At 46.4% G+C, this 27,510-nt stretch overlaps 1 protein-coding gene and 1 long non-coding RNA gene across 4 annotated transcripts in view; one reads left to right on the forward strand and one right to left on the reverse strand.

The window, feature by feature from the left end:
• The first annotated feature begins 535 nt into the window (after positions 1-535).
• LOC132332434 (monocarboxylate transporter 2-like) lies at positions 536-27,358 on the forward strand. 3 transcript variants are annotated; one of them, XM_059856777.1, is made up of 5 exons: positions 536-555; positions 1,421-1,664; positions 15,968-16,111; positions 21,842-22,690; positions 25,410-27,358. In XM_059856777.1, exons 2-5 carry the CDS (start codon positions 1,448-1,450, stop codon positions 25,700-25,702), a joined length of 1,503 nt encoding a protein of 500 aa, XP_059712760.1. In that variant the 5' UTR covers positions 536-555; positions 1,421-1,447; the 3' UTR covers positions 25,703-27,358. The 3 variants fall into 3 exon arrangements, with proteins under 3 accessions (XP_059712760.1, XP_059712757.1, XP_059712759.1); XM_059856774.1 differs by lacking the exon at positions 536-555 and adding an exon at positions 570-799; XM_059856776.1 differs by lacking the exon at positions 536-555 and adding an exon at positions 570-781.
• The window catches only part of LOC132332435 (uncharacterized), a 66,638-nt gene continuing 47,200 nt past the window's right edge, over positions 8,073-27,510 (reverse strand). The window contains exon 3 of the long non-coding RNA XR_009487900.1: positions 8,073-11,814. This is a non-coding gene — a long non-coding RNA (uncharacterized LOC132332435). The remainder of the gene's footprint in view (positions 11,815-27,510) is intronic.

Genomic DNA, 27,510 nt, shown 5'->3' on the forward strand with positions numbered 1-27,510 from the left:
TCCTTGAATACTTCCAGGGATGGGGCAGCCACCGCTTCTCTGGGCAACCTGTGCCAATGCTCTGGCACATCCACAGTGAAGAATTTTCTCCCAACATCCAATCTAAATCTCCCCTCTTGCAGCTTAAATCTGTTCCCTCTTGTCCTATCAGCATCTACCCGTGTAAAAAATCACTCTCCTTTACCTTTTTTATAACGATGATGTGGTCCGGGGGCAGGAGAGCAGCAAACAACTTGGTATGGAGGAAAAAAGAGCTGGGATTTAGTAAGGAAGAGAGGAGGGATGCAGGTGCAAGCACAGGGGAAGTAAAAAAGAACAATTTGCATTTAACTAACTGAAGGTGGTTTAATTAACGCCCGCGGGCAGATTGGTGCTGCTGCCTCGGCTGCGGGCGAGGAAAGGCGAGAGGACGGAGTGCTGGAGTGAGGGATGTGACTGGAGTGAGGGATGTGACTGCCGGGGGGTTTGGGGCCGGTCCCTCGGCCGGGGCGGGCCGGTCCCGCCCGGAGCGCAGCGGAGCGGCCCGGGCAGAGCCGCCAGCGCCGCGCTCCGCAGGTGGGTCCGGTCCGGCCGCGGGTCCCGCGTCCCACCAGCGTCCTACCTGTGTCACACCAGTGTCCCGGGGCTCGGCAGGCACCGGGGAGGGGCGGAGCAGCGGGTTGGAGCCGCTGTTTGTGGTTTTCCCCCGGTACACGTGGCATTCCTGCCCCCCCCGGCACAGCTCCGGCGGCGCACGGGGCTCGGGTGGGCGGCCCAGCACACGGGACTCACCTGAGCCGAGGTGTGTGCGGCGGTGCAGGTGGGCTCAGGGGGAGCAGCATCCCGGGACTGGGGGGCTAGGGAGCAGCACCCCAAGACTGAGGTCTGGAGAAGGAGAATCCTGAGACTGGAGGTCCAAGGGAGCAGCATCCCGGGACTGGGGGTCCAGAGGAGCAGAATCTCAGGACTGGGATTCCAGGGGAGCAGCATCTCGGGACTGAGGGTCCAGGAGAGCAGAATCTCAGGACTGGGATTCCAGGAGAGCAGCATGTCGGGACTGACGGTCCAGGGGGGCAGAATCTCAGGACTACAGATGTGGGGAGCAGTATCCTGGGACAAGGAGTCCAAAGGAGCAGCATCCCGGGACTGGGGGTCGAGGGTCTCAGGACTGGGAGTCCGGGGGAGCAGAATCTCAGGATTGGGGGTTTGAGGAGCAGCATCCTGGGACTGAGGTTCCAGGGGAACAGCATGTGGGAACTGGGGGTCTAGGAGAGCAGAATCTCAGGATTGGGGTCTGGAGGAGCAGTATCCTGGGACGAGGGATCCAAGGGAGCAGAATCTCAGGACTGGGGTCTGCAGGAGCAGCAAGCACCCTAGCACTGAGGGTCCAGAGGAGCAGCATCCCGGGACTGACCCCACAACCGCCCCCTCTGTGTTGCAGGGCTCCCGGGGAGCCATCCCCCCGGCCATGCCGGCCCGCGCTGAGGCAGGGCGTGCCCCCGGCCCGCCGGACGGCGGCTGGGGCTGGGTGGTTGTTTTCGGCGCCTTCGTTTCCATCGGCTTCGCCTACGCCTTCCCCAAAGGCTTGGCCATCTTCTTCAAAGAAATCCAGGATTTCTTTGGCACGTCCTATAGCGAGATCGCCTGGGTCTCCTCCATCATGCTGGCCACGACGTACGGTGCAGGTGAGTGCTCCTACACCAGCCACCGGCACGGGGGGCTGTAAGAGCAGCAGTAAGCCAGAAATCTCCACTCTGGGCCAGAGCAGAGCAACCAAGTGTCCATCTGTGTGGCCACCATCCACAGATTTGCTTTCTGATCATGTTTCCAAATGTTTCTTTAGGCAGACGAGTCATATGGCCTAGGAGCCTGAGGGGCTCCTACCCAGAAATCAGAAGATTACCTATGAAAACTTTCTATGGGCATCAGAGAAAAAGCCCTGAGAATAGGCTGGTGTGAAATAACTAGGTCTGGGTTTCAGCCAGGGCTGAGTGTGGAGTAGAATAATAAATGAAGGAGCTGTTTGTTTATTGTGGCAGCTGATAATGACAGCAATGAAATCGTCAGTCATTCCCATCAGTTGTAAAGCAGTGCATGTAACTCTGCTCTTTTTTATGATTTCAATATCACCTTAATGACTGAATGAAATACATGGGCTGCCCTTGATTAAATCTTCAGCTGGAGGTGGACAGGAACCACATTCTGCAATTGCAGGAAGCTTCATCAATATATATCCTGTCTATTAAAGAAATTCTGAGAATAATCTTTGTTTTTCCAAAGGTGGTTTTATTTTTCCTTTAATAATGCACTGTAGTGCTTCTTGAAGAGCACAGCTACTAATGAAAATAAAGTTGCTTTGTATAAGTTTGTAGGGTAGAAGTGAGGCTTGAGTCAGGCCCTATTGTAATCCCCTCTGTTGTAACCCAGACTTGGTCCTACAGAGATGAGCTCTGCAAAGGCTGAGTTCCTACACAAGAATCCCCAAATGGAGCACTTGGAGGGCAGAACCCAAGCAGTGATTTAGAGAGAGAAATCCCCTGCTTGTGCCAGTGCTGTTGTCTCATTGGCTGTCCCATTACACTGCAATAAATGTGCCAAAGTATTTACCTGTGGGCTGGGGCTCCCTGGATGCCTCTGTGAGCTGTTGGCAGCTCTGCTTTGTGTTCCAGTAAAAAAAAGTTGTCCCCTCCCCTGGTATGGAAGAGATGCTTTGTGCCTGACCATGACCAAGTGAAGAACATGCACCCTGCACCTGGCAGCACCTCAAGTTGCTCACAGGGATTTAGATGGGGAGCTTGAGCCTCTTGGGGTTCAGCTCATGGCCAAGGAGGAGCTGGAGCAGGTGAAATGCTGCTCTGATCCCCTCTGCCTCCTTCCAGCTGCTCTTTATCCAGCCCATCTTCTTCTCTGTCTCTCCAAGTGTTCCAAGTCAGTGCTGTGTGCTCTGTACCTGGGGTGCTGCAGTGGGCTTTTATCCTGATTAACTGAGCATCTCCTGCCTTTTTGCAGGAGCTGTAACATCACTCTCCCTGATGCTATCACATAGTGATGGGGGAGATGATACAGCTGAGTTGCAGGTGACTGTTGAGGGAAATAGTAAAGGTAAGATCATTTCTAGAAAGCTGTAAAAGTAGGTTTTAGAAACAGAAAGAACAGAAAACATAGAACTAGCTGCAGCTGCGAAGTCTGAAAGTAGAAAAAGTTGCAATAGTTGAGCAAGCAAGGACATGAAACAATAGCTTGAGCTTTAGGTTTGGCTAAGATAGACCTTAGGACTGTAGAGAAATATGCTTAGCAAGATAGAAGAAGGTTTTAAGCTTAATAGTAGCATGTTGTATTTTGTTAATTGAAGGCATACGAGGAAGCATTGTGTGAAGCTGGTCTATGTGTTCTTTTAGTGATTGGCTAGAACAATTGTTTGTAAGCTTTAGCAATATGCTATTGGCCAGAAAGTTTTTAAAATGCTCTGTAACAAAGAAATCTTTGGCTGCTGCTGGTTGTATGTGAGCTTTTATCATCTTTCTATTGTCTCAACCATGTAGTGAAGCTGATGCTGCAATAAAAGCTCAAGGAATGCACCCCAGCAGTCCCATCCTGTTTGTGAAAAATCCTCCAAACAATCTCTTTGTACTGTCTCTTGCTTGCAGCTGCTCAGATTCATGTCCAGTTTCCAGCCTCCCCTCCTCTGCTCTGGAGATCTGGTGCTTGGGATCCTCCCTGTGCCCCTGGCTGAGGTGCTGGGTGCCTCAGTGGCTGCAGACAGGGCGTGGTGGGAGCTGCTGGAGCATGGAGCAATGAAGCAGGAGTGTCCAAGAGTGTGTTTAACACTCTGCTTTGACTGAGTGGGCATTTAACTCCAGAGTGGGTGTAGCTTATGCATGACTCCAGTGATTTGGAAATCCTCATTAAAGGTTTTGCTCTGTGGCAGTGCCTGTTGGAATTGTGAGCATGCAAGCTTTGATTTACTCTGCTGAAAAACCAGAAAACATTTTTGCTAATCTTTCCAAAACAAGAAATTTTAAAACCACCAAGATTTCAACATACTCCTGAGCAGCTAACAGAGCTACCAAACCAAATGATTATTGCCACAGCATGTCCATCCCTTCCCTTCCTCTCCCAAATGAGGCAGAAGGGCCACAGGCTGTGTGGAGGTGATGCTGTCTGCAGCCCTGTGGGGGCACTGAGCACATGAAGCATCAGGCACATGTCCCTGGAGGGGGGGACATGTCCCTGGGGGCTGGGGGTCCCATTTGCTGGTGTCAGGTGAGGCCATGGAAGGCCATCCCGGCCCCATCCCAGCTCCCTGCAGCCCCAGGGGCAGCCTGCTGCCCTGGCAGGGCATGCAGAGGATGATGTTTTCACTGGCCACAGCTTCTGTTGACACAGTGCCTGGTTTCCTTGGTGTTCTCCTTGGTCTAAGGACTTGTTTTTGGACTGTGCTGCTTGCACTGTAACAGAGCTTGAGTTTGCATTTCATAAATAATGCAAATGAAGCTTATTTTCTGAGAATACATGAACTAACCCAAATCTCCACTGGAGAAGCTGTGTTGATTTTGACAGCATGGATGCAGATTTACAGTGACCACCTGAGGCTTTGCTTGTAGCACCAAAGGAGTTCCAGCTTTTCAGACTAAAACTGAAAATCAGCAGCCAGGACTGTTTCTGCCCTTCACTTTCTGCTGAATTCCCCAGGAAGCTGTTTTACACCTGCCAGGGCTCTGGCAATATATATTACAGGAGTTAATGTGTCTTATCCCCCAGTTTCTTAATCTGAACTAGGTTGCAGAAAACAATTCTGTCACTATAATACAAGCAGTAAAACAGATTACTGTGCAGTAAAGTGGATAGCCTGGACTTTATGATGGGGTACTTGTAGCTCTTGCCAGAGCTCCTGTTCAGCAATTCCACTTTTCCAGTTGCAGAGGGCAGGCTGGGAGGTTTGAGAGTGAGGAGCAGGAGGGAACATTGCTTTTCTCTGACCAAATCCCACAGGCTGAAGCCCTATCAATCTGAAAAAGAAGGATTTGTTTTACAATGTTTCTACTTTTCTTTTCTTTCCTGTCATGGGTGAAGAACTCATTCCTTACCCTAAATGAGAAAGGTATTACAGAGCAGAGTCTTTCATGCATGGGGAAAAAAAAAAGGGAAAAGGATCTGATCAGTGATCTTAGAGGTCTTTTAATGATTCTCTGATTGTGTAAGGGACCAAGGGCCATGGCATCATCCTTCCCTAAAGGTGCTCTCAGCTGCACCTCAGCCCCCAGGTGACAGCCTCTGGGGGTCAGGAGGACACAGCAAATGTCCCAAAATGTGGAGCACCACCGGGTACCCATCGTGCTGCCAGGTGCCCTGGGCAGGGCTTCTTTCTGCAAGCTGCCTTCTTGGGCACTGTGCCAACACAAGACTGAGATTCCCAACGTTTTGCCTCACATATGGGGCTGAGTTTTGTTTAGGAAACAATTTCATTGCAAAGCCAAAAGCCTTTGGCCTTGGCACCTCCTGATGTGGGCTGTGTGGTGGTGCCAGGTTCACCAAACTGAGCTGCCCTTGTCCCACTTTTAAGGGTGACACATCTCAAGCTTAGCCACAGAGGTGTCCCAGGGGACAGCCATTAGCCAGGGAAAGCAGGAGGCAGCAGAGCTCTAAGGAAAGAAAAGATAAGCAGTATTAATTTGCTAGTAAATTAGTTGCCCTATTCAGCATCAGGGGAAACAGCCAAACATTCTGAAAATAAGAAATAGTGATGCCACTAATTTAATAGCAGTAATGTTCTTGTAGCTCTTATGGTCTCCTGTGAGGCTGCAAGAGAGGTAAGGATTGTGAGAAGAAGTAAAATCTTTTATTATGGCCAACTGTTAGAGCTTGAACAACGAGCCAGCCTCCTGGCACAGGTGCCAGAATAGAGACAATAATTTAATACTAGGATAGGATCTGCATTTTCTTTTTTAATTTTTTTTTTTTATGCTTACTGCGTGGCCAAATGCTTCCTCCATCTTTCTAATGGAATGACAGGAATCATCCAAAGGGAGCTCAGAGAGCAGATCCTCCTGCAGAGTCATTTCAGCTGCTTGGTTTGAATAGCTGGGGCAACACCAGGGGACATTGAAGCTTCTTTTTAGTAGTTTTGAAGAATTTCACTCTTTTGTGATTGCTGTGCATGTTTATATACAGCTTGTAGGTGTAAATAGGTGCTGCTTCTGCTGCCCTTTAATACATAAAAAGCTCAGGCTCGTGGCATCAGCACCATCATTGCTTTTATTCAGAATGTACTGCAGTGGAGTCTTGTCTCAGTTTTGCTATACCCTGCTGTAAAACTGCCCCCAAAATCTCCAGGGTGCTGCTCTCTCACATCCAAATTCCCATTGAAATTAAGGAATCTCTGTCTATTTTACAAAGACAGCATCAGAGAGCCACATTTTGTAAACACAATAAAATGAGAGTGCTTCTGGTGAAAAAGCCTCCACTTGAAACCAACCAGTGTTTATTAGTCTTGTTATTTATTGGTTTGTAATTTGGTGAAGATCAAATTACCTGGAGATTTAATTCTGGAAATGCTCCACAACTAAATCTTTTCCTCCAAAAAAACTTTCTCCCAGAGCTTGTAAGTGCTTAATAGAGGATCTGCTAAAGCAGCAAGGAAGAGATAGGGAAGCTGAAAGTCCACCATTGACCTTGAACATTTAATCCAAAATTTTATAGCTGTATTTTATTACACTGCTAGCATGATAAATTGCAGTGACAGGTTTAGAAAGAACCTTACAACATGCAGTGGCATAAAGCTATATTAATAATGAGTTTGATTCTGCAGTTTTTAACTTAATCAAAACTGCCAGTGTTCTCCCCTGCTCTGGTCCAGACTCTGTCAAAACCTCCTCTGCCTCCAGAAAACCCCACCCAGGGCTCCCCACCCATCTCACTTGCCTTCAAAGAGCTGTGAAGCACCACAGCACAGCAAGGGGAAACTGAGGCACGGGAGGGAGGTGGGGTTTTCCAAGGTTATGTTCACCTGTGTCAGCTCTCTCTACTGCTGGTTCAACAAACATTCATAATTCTCAAGTGGGGCTTTTACCAGGATTTCCCTAGGGATGTGCTTTTCCACCTGGGCATTTTGTGGAGGCTGAAACAAAAGGAGGAAGATTATTCTGTTTATTCACAGAGCTGTGGATATCCAGCATCCTGCTATCCTGGCTCAGGCCCTGCCAGGTGCTCCTGGAGCTGCCTGATGCTGGAATTCACCTTTTCCCTTACCATCCCCACCTCTGGGAGTCCCATCCCATCAGCCTCCCAGGCTCTGGAAACAAGACCTCCTCCCCAGGCAGGGGCAATCCCTGGGGCAGCAGCACCATTAGAATCCTGGGTTTTGATAAGAAAGCTGGATGAGGAATGATTTGAGTTCTGTAATGAATGGTGCTGCAGGTTCATATACTTCTCCTGACTCTCACAGAGCACTCCAGCTCTGCAAGGTCACCACGTATGGGCTTATATTTTTTATTTTTTTAAATAGCTCTGTTCTACTTAAAGGCAATAATAGCACTGTAGGTTCAGGTGAAATATTTCTGTGTTCGTGGACTTGGTCACAAAGCTTTATCATTTTGCCCTTCATTGGAGCTACCAAGGTCACCAGGCAGCAGTAATAGAGATGTGATAGACTTAATAAAAACCAAGATTAATAAGAACTAGGAGGAAGGAAGTGAAGAGTTTTGGCTGGGGGGTTGTTAAGGGTGTTAAGCCAAGGAATAAGTTATAATCCATTCCCCCCAAGTGGAATTCAAACATGTAAAACTTCTTCCCCCAGATGCCAACCTGTCCCAGAGCATTGCAGTGGAATTGAAAAGCAGGACCTGTGATCCTCTGTTATGCTCTTCTGCCCCAGGATGGGCTCTCCAGTGTAACTGAGCTCTTGTCAAGTCCTGCAGGGTCCCAGGGTGGGCAAAGCCCTTTGGAGACCACCAGCAGGCAGGGGCCAAGTTGGGAGCAGCGTGTTGAGAGTGGTAACCAAGGGCTGTTGACCTCCAGGAATGGATGTTCCAGCCATGTGGGGGTGCCAGCTGTGGGTTTCTCTGGGTCTGGAGTGAAGGCACTTGAGACAGTAGTTCATGTTCAGACACAGGTGTTTATTTTTTCTCATCAGTAAAACAGTCTCACTGCTGTGAGTTGGGCAGCTTTTCATTAGAAGGCACAAAATGGCCAAGTCTCTTGGTACAAGGGCTTTTAAGACTAAACTATCCAATTAAGAGCTGACACCTGGATTATTTCCCCTTTTAACCCAGTAACTGATCCCAAAGAGCTGCAATGGGGACTTTTCTGCCCAATTACAAAATGCCACCCAAACCCATGGAGAAGGAGGAAGAAGAAGCATGAAGAAGAAACCCAGGACCACACCCTGTGCCCTCCATCTTGATTCCATCCACAACACACTAAAAACCCCAAACCCTCAATTTCTCACCAGGTGACACACCTACACTGCTCTCTATAATCTATTTCACACTTTTGTGGGTTCCAGTCTATCTTGAAGTCTGGGAAGCTTTCTCCATGAATGAGGGTCAGAGTCAGTGCTGCCCTGGGGGTCAGGGCACCCCAGAGCAGACACAGAAATATTCCCAGTGCCCTGGGTTTCCACATTGCCACACAGGGAGCTCCTGCCCTGCAGCTGGGCTTCCAGTGATGGAAGAGATCACAGCCAGAGGTCCTGCCAAGGCAAAAGGGCAGCTAAAGAAATCCAGGAGAAACTCAAACACTGTGATGCCATGACCTTGTGAAGGTGAGCTGTGATCTGCTGCATGGTGAGATCCAAACCTGCAGCTGGGGGAACCCCTGAGTGCTGTCCCTTTGCAGGGGAGGTTATTTATTGCCTAAACTGAAAGGGACAGAAAGGACCTTGGCCACAGCCCCAGTTTGGGAGCTGTTGGCCTGTGGCTCCTCCTGCACCTCCTGCAGGAGCAGCATCTGAACTGGGTAGTCTGGAAATTGAAGTGCCAGAGCACTGATCAGATAAGACTGGTGGATAAGGAAGAGAACACTTTGTCTTTCTGAAGCTTGGACCTTGTCTGCTTTGTTTTTCTTCTTCTATTTTTTTTTTTTTTTAACATCAGGTTGCTGCTGTGGCCAGTTTCAGGTGGGAGGTCAGGGTCCCTGTGCTCCTAAGGCTCGCCTGCTGGGTGCAGGGGAGGGAGGGAGGATTGCTGCAGTGGATCATTGCCCTCACCACCTTCCCAGTGAGTACAGTGCCAGGCCTGCCCAGGCACCACAGCACTGACCAGTCTGATGACTCAATAATGTGTGTCCAGACAATTTCTCCCATGCTTGGTTTATGAATCATCTCACAGGGATTGTGCTGGAGCTGCAGCCATTACCCCTTAAATGAACTGACTGTTCTCCTCACCTGTGAGGAAGCAAATGAAGCATCTCTGGGGCCAGGTTAGCTGTTGGAGCTGCTGTGCCATGAGCTGGATTTCAGCCTCCTTATTTAAAATGGATTATTTGCAATGTAGTAGAAGGCATCAGGGTGATTTAGGTGTGGACAGGTCTTTGGAAGCTGCTCTGTCAGGTCTGGCAGAGGAATATTTGAGACTGTGGTTGTCACCTGGGGCATGTGCTCACTGCCACTTGTCCCCAGTGTGGGGCCATCCTGTCCCCAGCAGCACTGCCTGAGGAAGGGTCTGTGGGCTCCTCAGCATGCAGGTGAAAACCAAACCATCTGAACCAAGCAGCTGAGACTAATAATGATGAGGCATCACGATTAGCAGGTACCCCCAGTTATTCTCCAGTGATCTGGAGCAGGCAGGAGCAGGGCTCAGGGACCGAGGGTGAGCAGCAGCTCTCCACACCCTGCTGACACAAACACTTAAAGCCATGAGCAACCCAAGCCTCTTCTGGCATTACAAAGAGTGAAAGGCTGCAGGTTTTGACCCTCTCATCCCTTTCCCCCCACGTTGGCAGCTGGGCCCTATGTTTTCTCTGGCTGCCTCCCTTTCAGGCTGTGCATTGTTACCAGCAGCTGCTGGCTGATCCCCCCATCTCCCAAGGCTGGGGGGTCTGGCAGCTCATTAATAAAGTGGGGGCACTTGCTTTCATTCAGGGGTAATGAGGAGGTTGCTCTGTCATGGTGGGCTGGTACCCTGGTGGATAAATTACCAAGCCAAAGGCAGGGTTGTTATTCCATGGAGGGAGTGAGATTATTACTGAGGAAATTGCAGGCTGCTCCTGTTGTTGTTTTACTACTGGTGTAATAATAGACTTTGTTTCATTAGTATAAACGATTTCCCCCCCTTTCCCTCTCCTCTGAGTACATTGCACTCCTTCTTGTGTCCCCAGTGACTCCCCACAGTCCATGGCATCACGGCATGCCAAGTTCCTATTTGTATTTTCACAATAGTTTGGAAAATATTAACTATCTGGGCAGTTCTTTTGGTGCTGGCCAATGTCCCTGAGCAGGAAGAGCTCTTTAGAGTGACTTGTCACTGTGGAAAAGCAGGAAAAGCTGAGCTGCATGTTGGGGCACTGGTGGTCCCAAATCTTCCAGTGGTGGTCTGTGCAGTTGAGTATTTTAAAGTGTTGTTGTTTTATCACCTGTGTGGTCATCAAACGGTCTGACCAGCAGACCTAGAACATTTGCACTGGCTCTGTGCCACTTTACACTGTCAGAAGGTCAGTGTTGTGAAACCTGGAAAAATCCCACAATGCTGGAAGCCTCTGGGTTACAGATTGTCACGGCCTCAGCTCTTTGCTGCTTATCTGAAAGCCCTACACAGAAATATTGCAGCAGAAATTCATCCAGGCCAAGTTCCACCAGTAAGGAGGAATACTATTAGTTAAGTTAAAAAAAAAAAAAAAGACAAACCAGACCTTACAAATAAGGGATATATATATATATATATATATATACACACACACAGGGTCGGAGGTATGGGAGAGGAGAATGTTTTAGTCCCTATTAGAAATACATCAGTGTTTCACACCGGCACTGGAAGTTTTGCAGCTCATAAAAAATTCATAAGGCTTGCTGAGGAAAACAGGAAGGCAATTCAGGTGTCTATTTTTTGAGCACTGTCATACTTGCAAGAGTTTAAGCCAGTCTGGATTGATATTTCTTGTTATGTGCCAGCTCTGCATTATGGTCCTTTCTGGATCATAGTTCAGTGACTCAAGAAGAATGAATGACAAGGTGGCCTGGGTTTGTGGAGGAGAAGAGAGGAAAGCCCAGGGTATTTTGCTTCTTCTTTATGGTTTTACTGTCCCCTCTTCAGGGTCCTTTTCACTTGTGCAAACACAAAACTCAAGGTGAAAAGTAATTGGACAAGCTAACAAATGAGTTGAGGCTTGCTGCATTCCCCACCGGCGAGTCCCTGTGTTTCTCTTGCCACCAAGAGCAGCCACTTTGACACAGCCTTTCATGTACCAGCTAACAAAGAATGGAAATCTGCCACAGGTATGAGAAAAGAGAGGCTTTAAACAGGACAGGCACTAAACCAGTGTGATTTATATGGGCTGAGGGTAGTGCTTTACATCTCATCAGTCTTCCAGGGGCTCCATGATCCCAGCTGCATCTTTTGGGGATATTTGCTGCAAACTGCTGCTCTCCAGGCTGCAGAGTTTTACTGCAGGCAGAATTGGAAGCCTCATGGTGTGCACCCTGCTCTGCAAGGGCTTGGGGTGTAAAGTGAAGCACTTCTGAGCAGGCATTCCTTGCTGTTACCGTGGGCTGATGGAGATGATGGAGAGCAGGTCCCAGTGAGCCAGGGAGGTGCAGAGCCACAGGCACAGCTCTGAGTGAAGCCAGCAGCAGGATGAGGCTCAGCATCCCCACTGTGTCCTCTGCTGTCCTGTGTTGTCCCCCTGCAGTGGATGATAAAAGAGCCATGGTTGGAAGTTCACTGGAAGGAGGAAATCACTGGGTCATGGAAGGGGCTGCCATGAGGCTGGGTGGGTAGGAGGCAGTGCCATCCCTTCCTGCACCAAAACACTGCCCTAATGTCAGCATTCCTGTCATTGGAATGTACTGGGGTGCAAGGGGTTAACTGAGTGATACCTCTAATTTCATCATTAGCAGTTGCAGTGCTGTGTTGGTGCTGGGGCTGTGGGGACAGCCCTGGCTGCTCTGCTCCCTGAGAAGCCTCAGTGCACTGGGGACACTCTCAGCAGCTGGGATGGCTTTTGCTCCTCGCTCTGACTTTCCAGGGGCTGGCACAGTGTTTGTGTTGCTGCTCCTTCAAGGACAAGCCAGGTAAATGGCAGCTCTCTGAGAGCTTTGCCAGCTGTTTCTCCTGCCCTGTTCTCACCTGGTGCTGGAAATTAAGAAGCAAAAATCACCCTGATCCCTCTTAGCCTGTCCTGCTGCAGGCTTGCAGGAGGGAGCAATGAGTTCCTTGGGATGCCAGGACAGGGAGCCTGTGGTTCCTGCACGTTTGACCAGGCAGGTATTAGCAGCTAAAGGGGCCTTGGGATCCAAGCTGCACACACTTTTACCCTAAATGCTTTCTCTGTGCTAATATACAATATCTCTATTATTCCATGCCAGCTGAGTAACTGGTAAATGACAGGTCCTGCTTTTCAATTCCACCGTGCTGCCAGGGCCTGTCACACTTTTAATTTGTGCAATAGCTGCAAGCATAGCAGTAATTGTGTTTCACATTTCCCACAACTGCAGTGTTGGCTTTGTGCTCCCTCTTCCTCAGCCCTCTGTCCCAAATTGAGCTATTTAATGTTTTCTGAAGCTATCCCACAATGCTGCTGGTAAACTTATCTAATATTTGCTGTTTAATCTACTCAAGAAACAGTGCAGGTGACACGGGGCAGAGCAGGGCAGGGGGTGCACCCAGATCTGCTGGGTGTGATGCTGATTGCTGCAGACACCTGGGCAGGGTGAGGGGGTCTCTGTCACCTGCCCAGGCTGGCAGGGCTGGGAGGTGAAGTGTGCACAGCTCCCAGATGTGACAGATTGCATGTGCAGTTTTGGGCAGATTTTGAAAGGCTGCTCTGCTAAAGCCTGTGGATGTTTCTGTAGGTCCAAATGACTTAAGTGGAAGTAATTCTGGGGATATGATTTTGCACTTGCTCCAATGCATTTGAAAGGTCTGCTCAGGACTTTTATAAACCCTTCAGCCTTTGAGCAACAACTCAAGAAAGTTTGACTTCCCAATTTTTTGAAGTTTTGGGTTGGATTTCTTGGTGTCTCATGTAGGTTTTCCTGCTAGGTCTAGATTTTCCTGCAGGTTGAGTGCTCATCATGGCTTTTACTGTGGATTCTCTGTGGCTGAGAAGGTTTAGTCCAGATGTTCTGTTTTGTGCTCCAACTGGATGCAGCCAGTGTCTGAGAGGTCTCTGATGCCCAGCTCTGTGTGGGTGAGGCTGCCCAGGTGCTGTCCCTCAGGCATGGGCTGTGATCCTGCAGGATGTGGCTCTTTACCAAAGCAGGCTCACAGGGTCTGGACACTTCCAGGCTGTAAAGGGGAAAGCTTCTGTGCTTTTGCATTTTGTCCCAGTTCCCTGTGAGCTCAGCTCTCCCGCCCAGACTGGCAAACAGGGGGCTGATTTTCCTGTTGTAAAACTGATTGCTATGGTTGCAGCAGGTGAAGGTCATGCAGACCTCCTGCAAAACACTGCTGAGAGATCACACAAGACAAGAATGGGGAAAAGTTTCAGTCTCATGGCTTAATAAGTGCTTGCTGGGAAGCTGGGATGTGGCTGAGGGCACAGCACACACGAGACAGGGACACAGAAAGGCTGCTCTCATTTGTAAAGCCAGTATTTGGGATACAAGCATTTCTTTTTCTCTACTTCTCTTACAGCTGAAGCAGAGGAAAATAACAGCTGTCTACAGCTCTCCCCACAGCTGGGCAGAATGTATCCTACCCTCAGCCCCTTCCAGCTCATTATCTGCTGTCATGGTCCAGGCCCATCCTTCCTGATGGGTGAAGCCAATACAACCATTTATGGACTGAGAGGGACATTAATCCCAATTTCCCTTCTCCTAAGCTGGATGCTGTGAGAGTGGGGCATGTGTGAGCAGTCCTGGTTTTCCTCTCTCAGCAGGGGCTTCTCTCCATGGTAGCTGTCCCAGGGCAGAGCAGGAGAGGAGCCTTAGCAGGAACATTGTAGGTTTTAAATGCTTTGCTCCTTGGTACTACATGCTATAGGGTGAAAGCCCTCTGCCAGTGGGCAAAGGTAATGGAAACCACATTTTCTTAGCTGAGTAATTAGATTGATTCTGCAGAAATGCAGACATGTGGAAAATTGAAAAATGGAAGCCTTGCATGCCCTGAGGCTGCAGATGAATATGTTGGTGCCTTTCTGAGGAACACTGGCTCAATCTATTGAATTACAGGACGTGCTGAGAGCAGCTCAAGCACGATGCAAGTTCAGGCCCTGACCAGGGGAAACTCTTCAGAGGGGGGTGTCTTTCTCACTGTCCTGATCTCAAATACATATCCCTTTCCCCAGAACTTCTCATTGAATTCTGTGCAGCAAAAGGATGCACCTGTGTGAATCCAGTTACAGCATTAGCAGAAAAACTCTCCGTGTAATTACAGACACCCAGAGATTTTAATTGAATGGTGCATTTGATGGGACTAGATCACAGATCACAGTCACAGGGATGTTGCTGAGGCTGTGCTTGTGTGCATTTAATTTATGAGTGTTTTGACCTCAGACATCAAATGGAAACCATTTCTGTGGGCTTCATTCCCCAGATTAAACCAGCCATATCTACTGTTTTCTATTCTTGCACATTATAACAGCTGAGGGCTTGTTTGGATGCTGTCAGCCATGCTAAGGGAGGGTTGGGGTTTCTGGGTTTCCTGTGATCAGGAGTTCTGTGGTTTGCAAGGTCTGGAGAGAGCTCTGGAGCTATTTCTGGCTGAGATTATTTAAGATAAATATTTCACCATGGCTCTGTGGTGAGGTAGGTCCCACAGCCAAGCTCTTCAGAGATGCCTGTGCCTTTAAAATACCAGTTTGCAGTATTGTATGTGTGAGTGGTGTGGGAAGTGGCAGGAATGAAGGCAAGCAGGCACACTGGGCTCTGAAACACCATTACTGTATGATGAGTAGCACCACAAACAGCCAGGTGAATTCAGATATTTAATCTGCTTGCATTCCCCTTCCTCATTTCCAGTATCACTTCTGAAGTCTTTTGATTCAAGACTTTTGAGTAATACAGAATCTTTTCTTTGCATCTCATAGCTTGGACTTCTGGATTGCTCTTTCCTGTTCAGCTTGGCTTTTCTAGTTCTGACTTCTCAGTCTGTTCTAACTTCAGAGCTGGCTTTTCTTTGAGCAGGAGGTTGGTCCTGAGGTACCATCAAAGTCCCTCCAATATATATCTTACTGTGATTCTGATTTTTACTGGTCTCACTTCCTCAGATTTCAACACTTTGCTTCAGTGTGCACAGTTTTTGTCAAGCCATTTCCCTCTTTCATAATTTTGCACTGCCCTGAACCTCCTCTTTGCATAAAGTCAAGTCCAGACTGGTTCTTTTGAGCTCTGGCTAATCCATCATCCCCAACATTTCCTACCTACATGGACTGCTATTAAGATTTAATTAACAACTGTTCTGCTGAAGCTTCAGTCCTGGTCAGCAATATTGGAATTGCATTAAATAGAGGCATTAAAAATGCAGCAGCGTTTGTGATATCTGCCTCACAATACGAGCCACTGCTTTGTGTCTGCAGTTTAACATCATCATAAACCAAGGAGCTCCTGTGCTGAGATCCTGTGTTTACATGATTTGTTATTGCTGTTTGCCTTCTCTGGTGACACCTGGAAGTCCTGGGCACAGGAGCTGTCACTGGTTACACATCCATGGCACTGGACATGCTGCCATCTCCATGTGGAAGATCTCTGCTTTTCCATTTTCTTCCCGAGCTCACCCTGGGAGCTGTCAGCAGCACTCAGGCCCACTGGTATTGCAGAGCTTTACCTGCTTGGTGTCCAGCATGCCCTTCTGTCAGAAGATACAACTTCAAGGCCCTCTCTGCCCTCTTTCCCCAGGCCCCATCAGCAGCATTTTGGTGAACCGCTACGGCAGCCGCCCCGTGGTGATGTTTGGGGGGCTCCTGTGTGGCGTGGGGATGATCTCAGCTGCCTTCTGCACCAGCATCCTGCAGCTCTACATCTGCGTGGGCTTCATCACAGGTGAGAACACAGCACCTCCTTCCCTGCACAGTGAGGCTCCCTTCTGATGGCTTGGGGCTGGCACCCCTGGGCAATGTCTGCACCAACACAAACACATGGGAAGATAAAAAGCTTGTGAGGTTAAATCTGGTGGGACAAAGGCCCTCCTTTATTGTATTTGTGGGGTTCCCAGATGAAGGAAGGAATGATGAATCTGACTCCATATTCTCAGAAGGCTAATTTATTAATTTATGATACTATATTATATTAAAGAATGCTATACTAAACTATACTAAAGAATACAGAAAGGATACCTACAGAAGGCTAAAAAGATAATAATGAAAACTTGTGACTCCTTCCAGAGCCCCAAAACAGCTTGGCCCTGATTGGTCATTAAGTCAAAACAATTCACATGAAACCAATGAAACAATCACCTGTTGGTAAGCAATCTTCAACCACATTCCAAAGCAGCAAAACACAGGGGAAGCAAATGAGATAATACTGTTTTCCTTTTTCTCTGAGGCTTCTCAGTTTCCCAGGAGAGAAATCCTGGGCAAAGGGATTTTTCCAGAAAATATGACTGCCACAGTCCTTATCAATGCTCTTCAGCAAAGAGCAGATCCCTGTGCTGTGTTCCTGGCTGGACATGGTGTGTGGGATCCAGGCAGGGCTGTGCTCTGTGCAGCTCAGTGCTCTGGGCCAGGTGCTGGGGATGGTGGCCATCAGAGCCCTCAGCTCCCCCTGAAGCAAACCCAGGCTGGCTGTGCTCTGCCCTGGGCACAGCAAGTCCTTCTGGGTACAAGTGTGACTATAAAGAAAGCACCCTTGTTCCTGTTTTACTGTGTGTTATCTTCCCTCTGTGAGATACATGAGATCAGATTTCAGGGGTTTGCTTCAGTTGACTTGCCCTTTTCCAGGTTGTGAGGTGAGGAGGTTCTTAATCTGAAAATGAGAACTGCTGGAGTTGACCAAAAATATCCCTACTGTGAAAAAAAACCGACCCTGTATTTCCTTCTTGAGGTTCCAATTTGAATTGCCTGTATTGAAATATGAAATTCCATATTGGAAACTGAAGTAGAATGAGGCATAGGCTCAGTCCAGCATCTTTAAAGCCTGCAGGTGCCAGGTTATTGCTTTTAAAGGTAGATGGAATAGAGCTCTCCACCTGTGTGAGTATAGATGCTTAATTGTAAGTATTTCTGGTTTATTGTTTTGGATAAGATACTGCCAAAGTTTATTCCAGTGCAGCTAGGACATCTGCTTGGAAGCATGACACAATGAGTTCAAAATTGGCTTCTGAGGTTGCCAGGTGTATGGTTTAATAAATGTTCCCAATCTCTCTGCAGATGCATTAAGTGTTGCTGCTTTCTGAATGTGAAAATGTGAGCTCAACATTTAAAATCAATAAAACCAGCCACTAGCAAAGTAAATTGGGACAGAAAGTTTGTCACCCTGTTCTTCTATATCAATATTCTTTTATTAAATCTGTACAGTAGTGAATAAATCCCTGTGTAGCACTCCCTCTCTTAAACTTTACTATTCCTAAGGACTGTCACTGTAATTAAATGAAATTGTGTCATTATTGGATGAATAAATCTTGCAGATTCCTTGAAAGAGACTCCAGAAACAAAGTGATGGGAAATAAAATTAACCAATGGCTCCCAATATTTCTTAATGCATGAGCTTACACCATTTCCTCCTAAACAAATGCCCTCTGGGAAGGCAAAGGGGGAAGTGACAGGACAAGGGGGGATGAATTTCAACTGATAGAGGGCAGTTTAGATGAGATGCTTGGAAGAAATTCTTAATTATGAGGGTTGAGAGGACCTGGCTGAGAGAAAAGCTCTGGCTGCCTCATCCATGGAAGTGTCCAAGGCCAGGCTGGATGGGGCTTGGAGCAACCTGGGACAGTAGAAGGTGTCCCTGCCATGGCAAGGGAGTTGGAATGGGATGAGTTTTAAGGTCCCTTCCAACCCAAACCATTCTGTGATTCTAAGTTGACTAATGCTGGATTAGCATATGGACACCATAAATCCTCTGCTGAAAATATTCCATGCACTTTGGTGAGCAGAAGGACTCAGACAAGAAACAGGGCTGTAGGAAGGCACCAGATTCTCTGTTCTAAAGCACTTGGCCAAAAAGGTGACAGGAGGGAGCTCCCTGCATAACCCCAACAGAGCCAGGATTGATAAAGACCTTGCTCTTGGTCCCTGAACGTGTCTGCAAGTCTGGTCCATCACCCAGCACAGAGAGCTGAGTGTGGGCAGTGCTCAGTGCACACAGGTGACCCTCATGCCAGCCCTGAGGCACAGGGCTCAGACACCCACCTCTCTCTGCACTGCTGTGCTGATTCCTCTGAGCAGGGCACATCATTGTGTGCATCTTTTCCTCCTGCCTGCTGAACAAGGGCAGCTGTGTGCATGAGGTGCTGGCTGATAACCCATCATCTGCAGGCACGGGGGGTGCTGGGAAGGAATATTAATTTGACAGAGAAGGGAAGATGTTTGTAAGCCTGCTAACACAGTGCTTGATGCCTCCAATTAAGCTTGAAGTATCTTTTCTGGTCAGGCCTGGCATGGAAGCATTCAAGGGCAATTAGGAAGCCACCTGCCCATCACACAGCTGTGACAGTGCTGCTGCACGAGGAGAGAGGCTTTTGTAAAAGGGATTTGCAGTAACTGTAAAGCAACCTGTAAACATCACACTCTTTCTAGCCTCCTTCCTACTAGCCTAGAAAGAAAACAGGCTGATGTAAAAGCCTGGGCTCATGTGAGTCACAGGGACAGAGGTAAAAACAAGGTCTTGGTACAAGGAGGTCTCTGCTACAGTCCTGTGCCTTTGGCATATTAATAGAAATCTCTTCAGAGGAGCAGAGCAGGAAGTATCTGTTTGCAGTGGAGGGATTAGACACAGCAATCTCAGCTGCTGACTCGATTATGCCTGTTTCCATTTGCATGCAGAGCAGGAGCCAGGCTCTGCTGGTGGAGGCAGCTCTGTCCTTGATGGCTCTCTGGGCTGCATGAGGCACTTTGCATGCACAGGAAACCCCACAGCCTCTTCCCATTTGTTTCCCTGCAGTGCTTAGAAAAAGAAATGGGGTTTGCAAGCTGTCCACCTGGACAGATGCCAGCCTGGATGCATTAAGTAGGTGTTTCAACATGCAACCTCTTCTGAAGTCTGAGGCAGAAGCAGCAAATTTCAAAGCTAATTGCAAGGTGGTAGCAACTGGTCAGATTTTAGTTCAATGTGCACCATTTAAACTGCCATGAAATAAAATGGGACCTTGGGTGAGGCACGTGGACTAATGAGAGCAGAGTCTTTGCCATGGCTGGAAGGGCTGAGCACTGAAATACCTGGTCAGATTGTTCCTTGCTAATAAAGTAAGAACAAGATCAATAGCTACACAGCTGAGTCTTGTAGCACCACTTATTTCCTTGTGATATGAGTGAGATGTATTTAACCCAGGAAAGGACACTCCCTCTGGCACAGGTTTGCTTCTGTTCTTGCAACACCACTGACAGACCTCTCTGTCATATCTCTGGGGAGAAAATGTGGTTATTGAGTAACAATTCCAGCTATGGAAAAGCTGCTGCAGCTTCTGAAAACTGCAATAAAATGGATGCAAATATTTCCTATTAAAGTCAGCCAAAAGCTTAAAGTAAATTGAAATTCCAGTTATTCAATTTGAAACTCTCCAAATTTAATTAATGGGAAGAGCATGAGGTAATATTAAATTAGATTTGTCTGACTGGCAAATTAATGTTCACATAATAGAAAAAATTGAGATGATTATTGTTTAAGTGGGTATCTGGCATCCAGTCTGATTTTCCTCCTTTGGAAGACGTGTGGTGTGTCCTTACCAAAAATGACTCTGTGGAAATGTTGGTTCAATTTCTGCCCTTACTGACCAGCCTGGGAAATGGGGAGGTAATGCAAACTCTCACCTGCTGTGCTGCATCTTCTCAGGTGGAAAAAGAGACATTTCTATGTTTCAGCTCTGTCCAAGGGTGTTCTCTAACCAGGGCTGTGGTTTTCCTCTGGTTCCCAGGTCACCCTGAATTTGGCCCTATAGGCATTGCAAGCAGGCTGCACTTCCCAAAGATGTGCCCTGCCTGACATATGGACTATCTAAAAAAGTTCATGCTGAGAATGTTTTGTATCCAGAATTATTTTAATCTGTTGCCATTTCAATTTATTTTTAATGTTGTAAACTTCAAAGTAATTAAAAAAAAAGAACTTTAGACTTGGCAAAAATCATAATTTTGTAAAGCCATTTAAACTGAAGCTCTCCAGCATTGGCTGGATTCTGCTGCATCAGATGGATTCTACTCTATCAGTGACTAATGATAGTGTTCCTTAATTAATTTTGAGGACCTTGACCTTTGTAAATTCTCTTCTGTAAAGCAATATGCCTAATTATGTACTGCACAGTTAAACAAACTAATTATATCGACTAATGAACAAGAAAAAAATCTGCATGACCCTATTTTCAGGATTCATGTTCTCTGATATAATCACTTCAAGGATTACATTTCTGCTTTGTTCTAATGTGGCTCATTCTTTCCTGGATGATGGAGTGGAAAATATGTGGCATGACTTTCAAATGCCATTTTGATGGAGTTCTGAAAAATGAACTTTTTAGGAAAATGCTGCATGTCAAAGAAAGGCTTGAAAATATTATTGATGTTTAACTATTGATTATTGATGTTGGGCATCGGGAAGAATTGTTGGACATCAGGAAGAATTTTTTCACTGAAAAGGTGATTAAGCTTTGGAATGGGTTGCTCAGGGAGGTGGTGGATTCACCATCCTTGAAATGTTCAAGAAAAAACTGGAGGTGGCATTCAGAGCTCTGGTCTAGTTTATAAGGGGATGACTGGTCAGAGGTTGGACTCTTATGGTCTTGGGGGTTTTTTCCAGCCTTACTGATTGTGTGATCCTATGGTTCTATGTGGCAGTTTTCTCAAACAGAACCACAGAAAATTGAGACCATCACAGCATTTGGTATTTCTGCCTGCAGATTCCACCTGTGCAGGAAAAGCTGGCCAATTGAATTAGCAATGCAGATTTATAATGGCATTTATATATCTAAATGCAATAAAAATAAATTCTAATTAAAAGAAACACTCTGGGGTCCTGTGTAATTAGCATCCTCAGTAGCTGTTTTGCTGTGTACTTGCAGACCTCTTAATCTTTTGCATCAGACCTGAACTGCTCACAGCACCAAATCAGTTGTGGCTGAGGAGGATTATGATGTTATTTTCTGTGCAGGTCTGGCTGCCCAGCAGCAGAGCTGGGTGCCCATGGAAGGGGAGGCCAGCCCTGGATGGATGAACTTTGGTGGTTGAGACTGTCCAAGCCAAAACAAACTTCCTCAAACTGGCAGTTGCTATTTTTTAAAAACAGATTCATCCTCTCCCCCAGCAAGGGCACTGTGTCTGGACAGAACCCACCAGCATTTCGTGAGGGAATAGTTTTGGTTCACTCTGAAGCAAACTCCTGGTGCTAGTTTTGCCACCCAGGAGATTTACAGTGCAAAGGCCAGGGGCTTCTCTGACTGAAAGAGGGGTTCTGGGGTCTGGTTACCCAAACCTGGCAGCCAGAACTCAGAGACACCCTGAGCAACATTTTCATCCAGATTATTGTGTTGAAGAGCCACCAGTGAACCAATTGACTGTGAATTTCCTTAAACAATGAGCTGAGGAGAAATGGGTCTCAAATGTTCCTTTGTTTATCTGAACTGTTTTCCAGGATTTGGCCTTGCTCTCAACCTTCAGCCATCCGTGATAATCATAGGGAAATACTTCTTGAAGAGAAGACCCATTGCCAATGGCCTTGCTATGGCAGGGAGCCCCGTGATGCTTTGCACCCTGGCACCTCTCAACCAATTCCTTTTTGACAATTTTGGCTGGAGGGGCAGCTTTTTAATTCTTGGGGCAATTTTACTAAACTGCTGTGTGGCAGGAGCTCTCTTCAGACCCATCGGGCCAGGCCCAGCACCGGTCAAAACCCAGGTGACTGAGAAAGGGAAGGATGCTTTGAAAGGAAAGATCACTGAAGATGGCCCCATGGAGAACAAAACAGAAGAGGAAGGAGAAAAGGACTGCTTTGAAAAAGTCAATCAGTACCTTGATTTCTCCCTCTTTAAGCACAGAGGGTTCTTGATTTACCTGATCGGAAACGTGCTCATGTTCCTGGGGTTCTTTGCCCCCATTGTTTTCCTGGCCCCCTATGCAAAGCACACTGGCATTGATGAATATTCAGCTGCTTTCCTGCTCTCCATCCTGGCTATTGTGGACATGGTTGCTCGCCCCACCACTGGCATCGTTGCCAACAGCAGGTGGGTGAGGCCGAGGATCCAGTACTTCTTCAGCTTCGCCATCGCCTTCAACGGCGCCTGCCACCTCCTGTGCCCGCTGGCCTCCAGCTACACAGGGCTCATTGTGTACTCCAGCTTCTTTGGGCTGGCCTTTGGCATGGTGTGTGCCATGCTCTTCGAGACGCTGATGGACCTGGTGGGAGCTGCCCGCTTCACCAGCGCCGTCGGCCTCGTCACCATCGCCGAGTGCTGCACCATCCTGCTGGGACCCCCCATTGGAGGTGAGTGTGCTGGCCTCCCCTGCTGGCACTGCCCTGTCACTTGGGTTTAGACTTTTGCAAGCACAGCTTGCGGGAAATTGTCACTATGGGACACAAAACAACACAAGTGCACACACTGCAGCTCTCAAGGTGAAGGAAAAGGGAAGTTTGTTTTCTGACTCCAACATTTATAGTTTTCTGAAAGTGACAGTGGATTGGAGGGTGAAAGTGCCACCTCTCCAATGACAACCTAACAGTCCATCAAATTTCTCTTCTTCCATAAAATAATGCAAAACAATAAGTTATTTACAGAAAGTGTGTGAGAAAGTTCGCTACAAGAATGTAAATATCAGAAAGCTTAAAAAATCTTAAAAAAATCAGGGCAACATGAAATTATTCTAGATGTGTTTTCTCTGCTTCATAATCACAGTTTTTCCACTAGTAACTGGACAGGAAAGGGTGTTCTTGATGTCTCCTCCAGCATCTCCTCTTTCCTCCTTTCTGTTGGAGTGAGTCTTGGAGACTCATCTTTTAATCCTGGATCCCTTCAGACACTTGAAATGAACTTGCAGAGTGGGACTTCCTACAACACCAAGCACCTTGCACTTCAGACAGCTCCTCCTAGACATTCCTCCTTGTGCAAAAGGCTGGAGTCCACCACAATTTCAGTAAAACACAACAGTTCTATGAAAGCCTCTTGTTGACTCAAACCTCACTGTTTGTCCCTAAAGCTCTGAGTAAGCCACTTAAGAATTTCAGTCATATTAGTGCAGCTGAAAGATTTAAGTCTGTTCTAAAAATAATTTTAAAAAATGTTTATTTTGGATGGCATGGTTTGAAACATCAAAAGACAGAGCCCACAAAGAGACAATATAGAGTCTCCAGGAGGACTCTCAGTCATCTAAAGATAAGTAAGGGCAGTGATATCCAGTGATTTAACAGCCTTAATATTCCCTCTATAGCATGTGCTCCTTTTGCAGTTTGAACCTTTTTCCTGAATTCAAAACTGAGATCTGGCTAATGCTTCATATGACACATCCTGCAGAGCTGTTTAATTCTTCATATTACTGGGTAGCTCATACAGTGTGACAGAAGCAGCTGTACCCTCTTGATTAGAGATTCATTATTTAATTAATGACAAACAAAAGAAAATACAATTTTAAAATGGTTTTCTGAATTATGTAATTTTCTGTGTGGGAGATTAAGTTAATGACAAGAGACTGCTAATGAGGCTAAAACAGTTCTGTGTAATAATCAGTAATATTAGTTTTGTAGGGTTTTCCCCACCATTTTAATAAGCAGCAAATTTATTGGTTCTTTGGCATTTTAATAACCTACTGCAGGGTTCTGCTTTAATGAACTAAGTAAATTGTTCCCAATGTGTTTTATGACTTTATCTTATTCTCAAAGGAAAAGAGGCAAGACTATCCTACTGTTGAATTTTCCAATACTCTACTCATTAAAACTCTCATTGAAACCTATTTAGGAGACCTCTAGGTCATCCTGATGAGCAGAAAAGGAAAAATTGTTGCAATTAGCGTTTGGTTGATGTTTCACCAGTAGCATGAAAAACACAGTGCATGGAAAATGGTGAACCAAGTCAGCTAGGGATGATTCAGGAAAAGCCACTGACCAAAACCAGTTAAAAATTATTATTATTGTGATCAGGAAATCTATTTGGTGACCATAAAAACCCTTGTTAGTGCAATGCAGTGGGATAATTAATCATCAGCTTTTCAACATTAAGGGTCAATTGGGATGTAATTAAAGGTCCCTCTTTCTGAGGAGGAGAACATATCCCAAAACGTCACAGAGCTCAGAGATGATGGGCCAGTTTCAGGGAAGACTGTCTGTATTGTGAAGGCCAGGTTAGGAGTGGGTCTTACTTTAATTAGGATTCGGGATGTTGAGAATGGTCTGTGTTGCCCAGTAAATGGGAATTAATGCTCAGGATCATAATCCCAATAAGATTTGCATTACATTTTTGACATAATGGAGAATGGTGACATTTCAATTAAGCCATCTTCCTTCAATTACTCTGTAACTCCATAGCAGAGGCATTAACCTTTGAGAGGAACCTGTCACATTTGTCTTGGCATTGAAATTATCTGACACTGACAGCATCATCTTTGCTTTCCCTGGAACTAATGTTTTCCAGTTTCACGCTGTGCCCTTTCCTCTTTGGATCAGGAGTGCAACTGCAGAAAGGGCAGCTGTGACCAAAAGCTGAGCCCCCTCTAATGCTGCTGGGTGACCCGTGGTGGATAAATCACAGGGTCTTTGCCAAGAGCCTGAGATGAGACCCAGTGGGCAGGTGCCTTTTCATGAAAGTTTTCCCAAAAGCTGCTGATTTCTGGCTGCCAAGCCAAATGGACATCCTTGTCATTGATCATTGGAGTTAGTGGAAAGGCTGCCTGCAGGCTCTGTGATCAGAGGAGCACGGAAAAAAATAGGTGTGCTGAAAAGGTCCAGACTTTGCAGTCTAGGTTCTGTCCCCTTCTACTGAACTGTGCAAATTATCAGAGCATTACCTGTACCAATGTCAACTACCCACAGGCTACTGCATAGTGCAACACATGTTCAGTATTTGCAGGCTCAGAGGGTTTGTGGAAGAGATCAGAAGTTCAGAGAATATTTTATCCTAAAGCCACAAGAGTCTTCCTTGATATACAGGATCTGAAAACACAATACCCTTCCCTTCATCTCTAAATTTCCTTTTTTTTTAATATATATTTTACAGGAATTCTTATTGATACCTTTGGGGACTATAAATATATGTTCATTAAATGTGGAGCTGTGATGGTCCTGGCAGGAACCTTTCTGTTCATCATGAATTATTATAATTATCGTATGCTTGCCAAGGAGGAGAAGGAAAGAAAGGCAAAAGAAGAGGATCCTAAATCTGTAAGGACAGAAAATGAAGGCAAAAAAAACTGGAACCAAGACTCCACACAGGATGGGCCTGAGCTGGAACCTTTGAGAGAGAAGGGAGAAGGACTAAAGAAGGAAATGAATGGCACAAACGAAGCTTAAACCTGTTCTCATGGGCTGAATGGGAAATGACTTCTGGGCTGCTCAAATGAGCACCAGCTCTGAAATCACACTAGGTTTTAAAATTTTACTCTATTCTTCTCCATGTGCATCCTCTTCTTTGTTGTAGGAGAAGACTAGAACAGAGACAAGTCCTGCTTCTCATAAACTGCTGGGACACTGCAGTAGCTGCTTGCCTACCAAAGGTCCTGCAAGATTTTCCTTTAGATATTCCCCATTTCCCAGAGAAAAGGGAAATGTGATCCTTTGCAGGGGGCCAGGATGAGGCTGGCATGAGACAGGAGTCCTTCTTCAGGTGCTTTATCTGTGCAGGGCAGAAATTTAGTCTTAAGCTTAACCCTTGACCTACATTCCAACAGTGCAAGTTTAATTTTTCCCTAGGAGGTTACAAAGTGCTTATTATCCAATTTCTGAGTGCCTTACCATTTCTAGTGAGCTTTTTCTTTGCAGCACTCTGGTGAGACAGTGTTGCCACTATTAATTAATTGTACAAATGAAGAACTGAAGCACAGGGGAGCTTTGGGCATCATTGCATCAGTGAATAAAGCTTAGGCATGCCAGAGCTGAAATGGAATCCACTGCCCTGAGTTGCCTAAAAGCCCTGCTGAGCCCAGGTATCCCCTTGCTAGAAAAAGGGAATACAATGGATAGCAGTGCATTAAACCTGTGCACAGTGCACTCTGCTTGCTGTGTGCCTCACACTACTCACACTAATCCCAGCTGGTGATTTTGAGCAGTCTCTGTGCTGGGACCTCGTGCCAGGCTTTTTTTTAACCTGCTTCAGTTGCATCCATCCTGGAGGGAATCCAAACCCAGCTGCCTCCCCCTTGTTTGGGCTGGAGTGGGCACCTCCCTGCTGCTGGCACTGCAGTACCTGCTGGCCTGATGCCACCCTGCTGCACAAAGTCAAATTTGACAGGTCAGTGATGCAGAGGTGGAGCTGGGACCACGTGGGAGGCTCTCCTCCTGTGGTGATGATTTTGATCTGGGAAGAATTTGCACTCTGATGTATTTTATACCAAGCAGCTGATGCCCTCGAGCCGTGGATGCTGAGCATGGCATCACACAATTGAATCATCAGACTTCTGTGGAATTTCATGGATTTGATTAGATAAAAACAAGGACTTTTCAGGCAGATCACCCAAATCCAAAGCTAAAATTTGTCCAGAAGTTAGTTCTCCTTTTTCTATTTCAATGGTACTCATATGTGGTCAGATCATATTTTTTCATGGTTTTGTCTTCAAAGAACTGTATTTTCCTGTCACTTGTGTACACAGTATGGAGAAAGGCTTGTAAAAATACTTTCATAAATACACTGTACTCTTAAACTTAGGTCATTCTGGTCTTCTTGAACAAAACTTTTTCTGTGAATTCTTTTGTTTCTTTGAAGAATGGTGGTCTTTGACTTCAGTAGGACTTAAATTTTAGCCTTATGTTGTAACTTTTATTTTCTGTGGAAAAAAAATCTATACAAAATAATTAGGCCTTCAGTGCATTTTTTTAATACCCTTTATTTCTGTCAAATATGTCTGTGATATTTTGTTTAGGAAGGCTTTAATAGAAGGTCATGAATATTTTCCAATATGCCTTCTGTCATATACTGTCATATACTTAATAAAACTATTTAAAAAAATTAAATTAGTTTGCATTTTCCTGTGTGTGTAATGCAGCTTCTTGATTCAGTAAGGAGTTTGTCCTCTGAGGGTTTCTAGTCCTGCCTCCACGCACATGCTCACATAACTCTTGGTCACAACCTCACCTTCTTGTTGATTTGGATTCCTTTGATATCC

The sequence above is a fragment of the Haemorhous mexicanus genome, chromosome 11, assembly GCF_027477595.1.
Source record: "Haemorhous mexicanus isolate bHaeMex1 chromosome 11, bHaeMex1.pri, whole genome shotgun sequence".
Classification (NCBI taxonomy): domain Eukaryota; kingdom Metazoa; phylum Chordata; class Aves; order Passeriformes; family Fringillidae; genus Haemorhous; species Haemorhous mexicanus.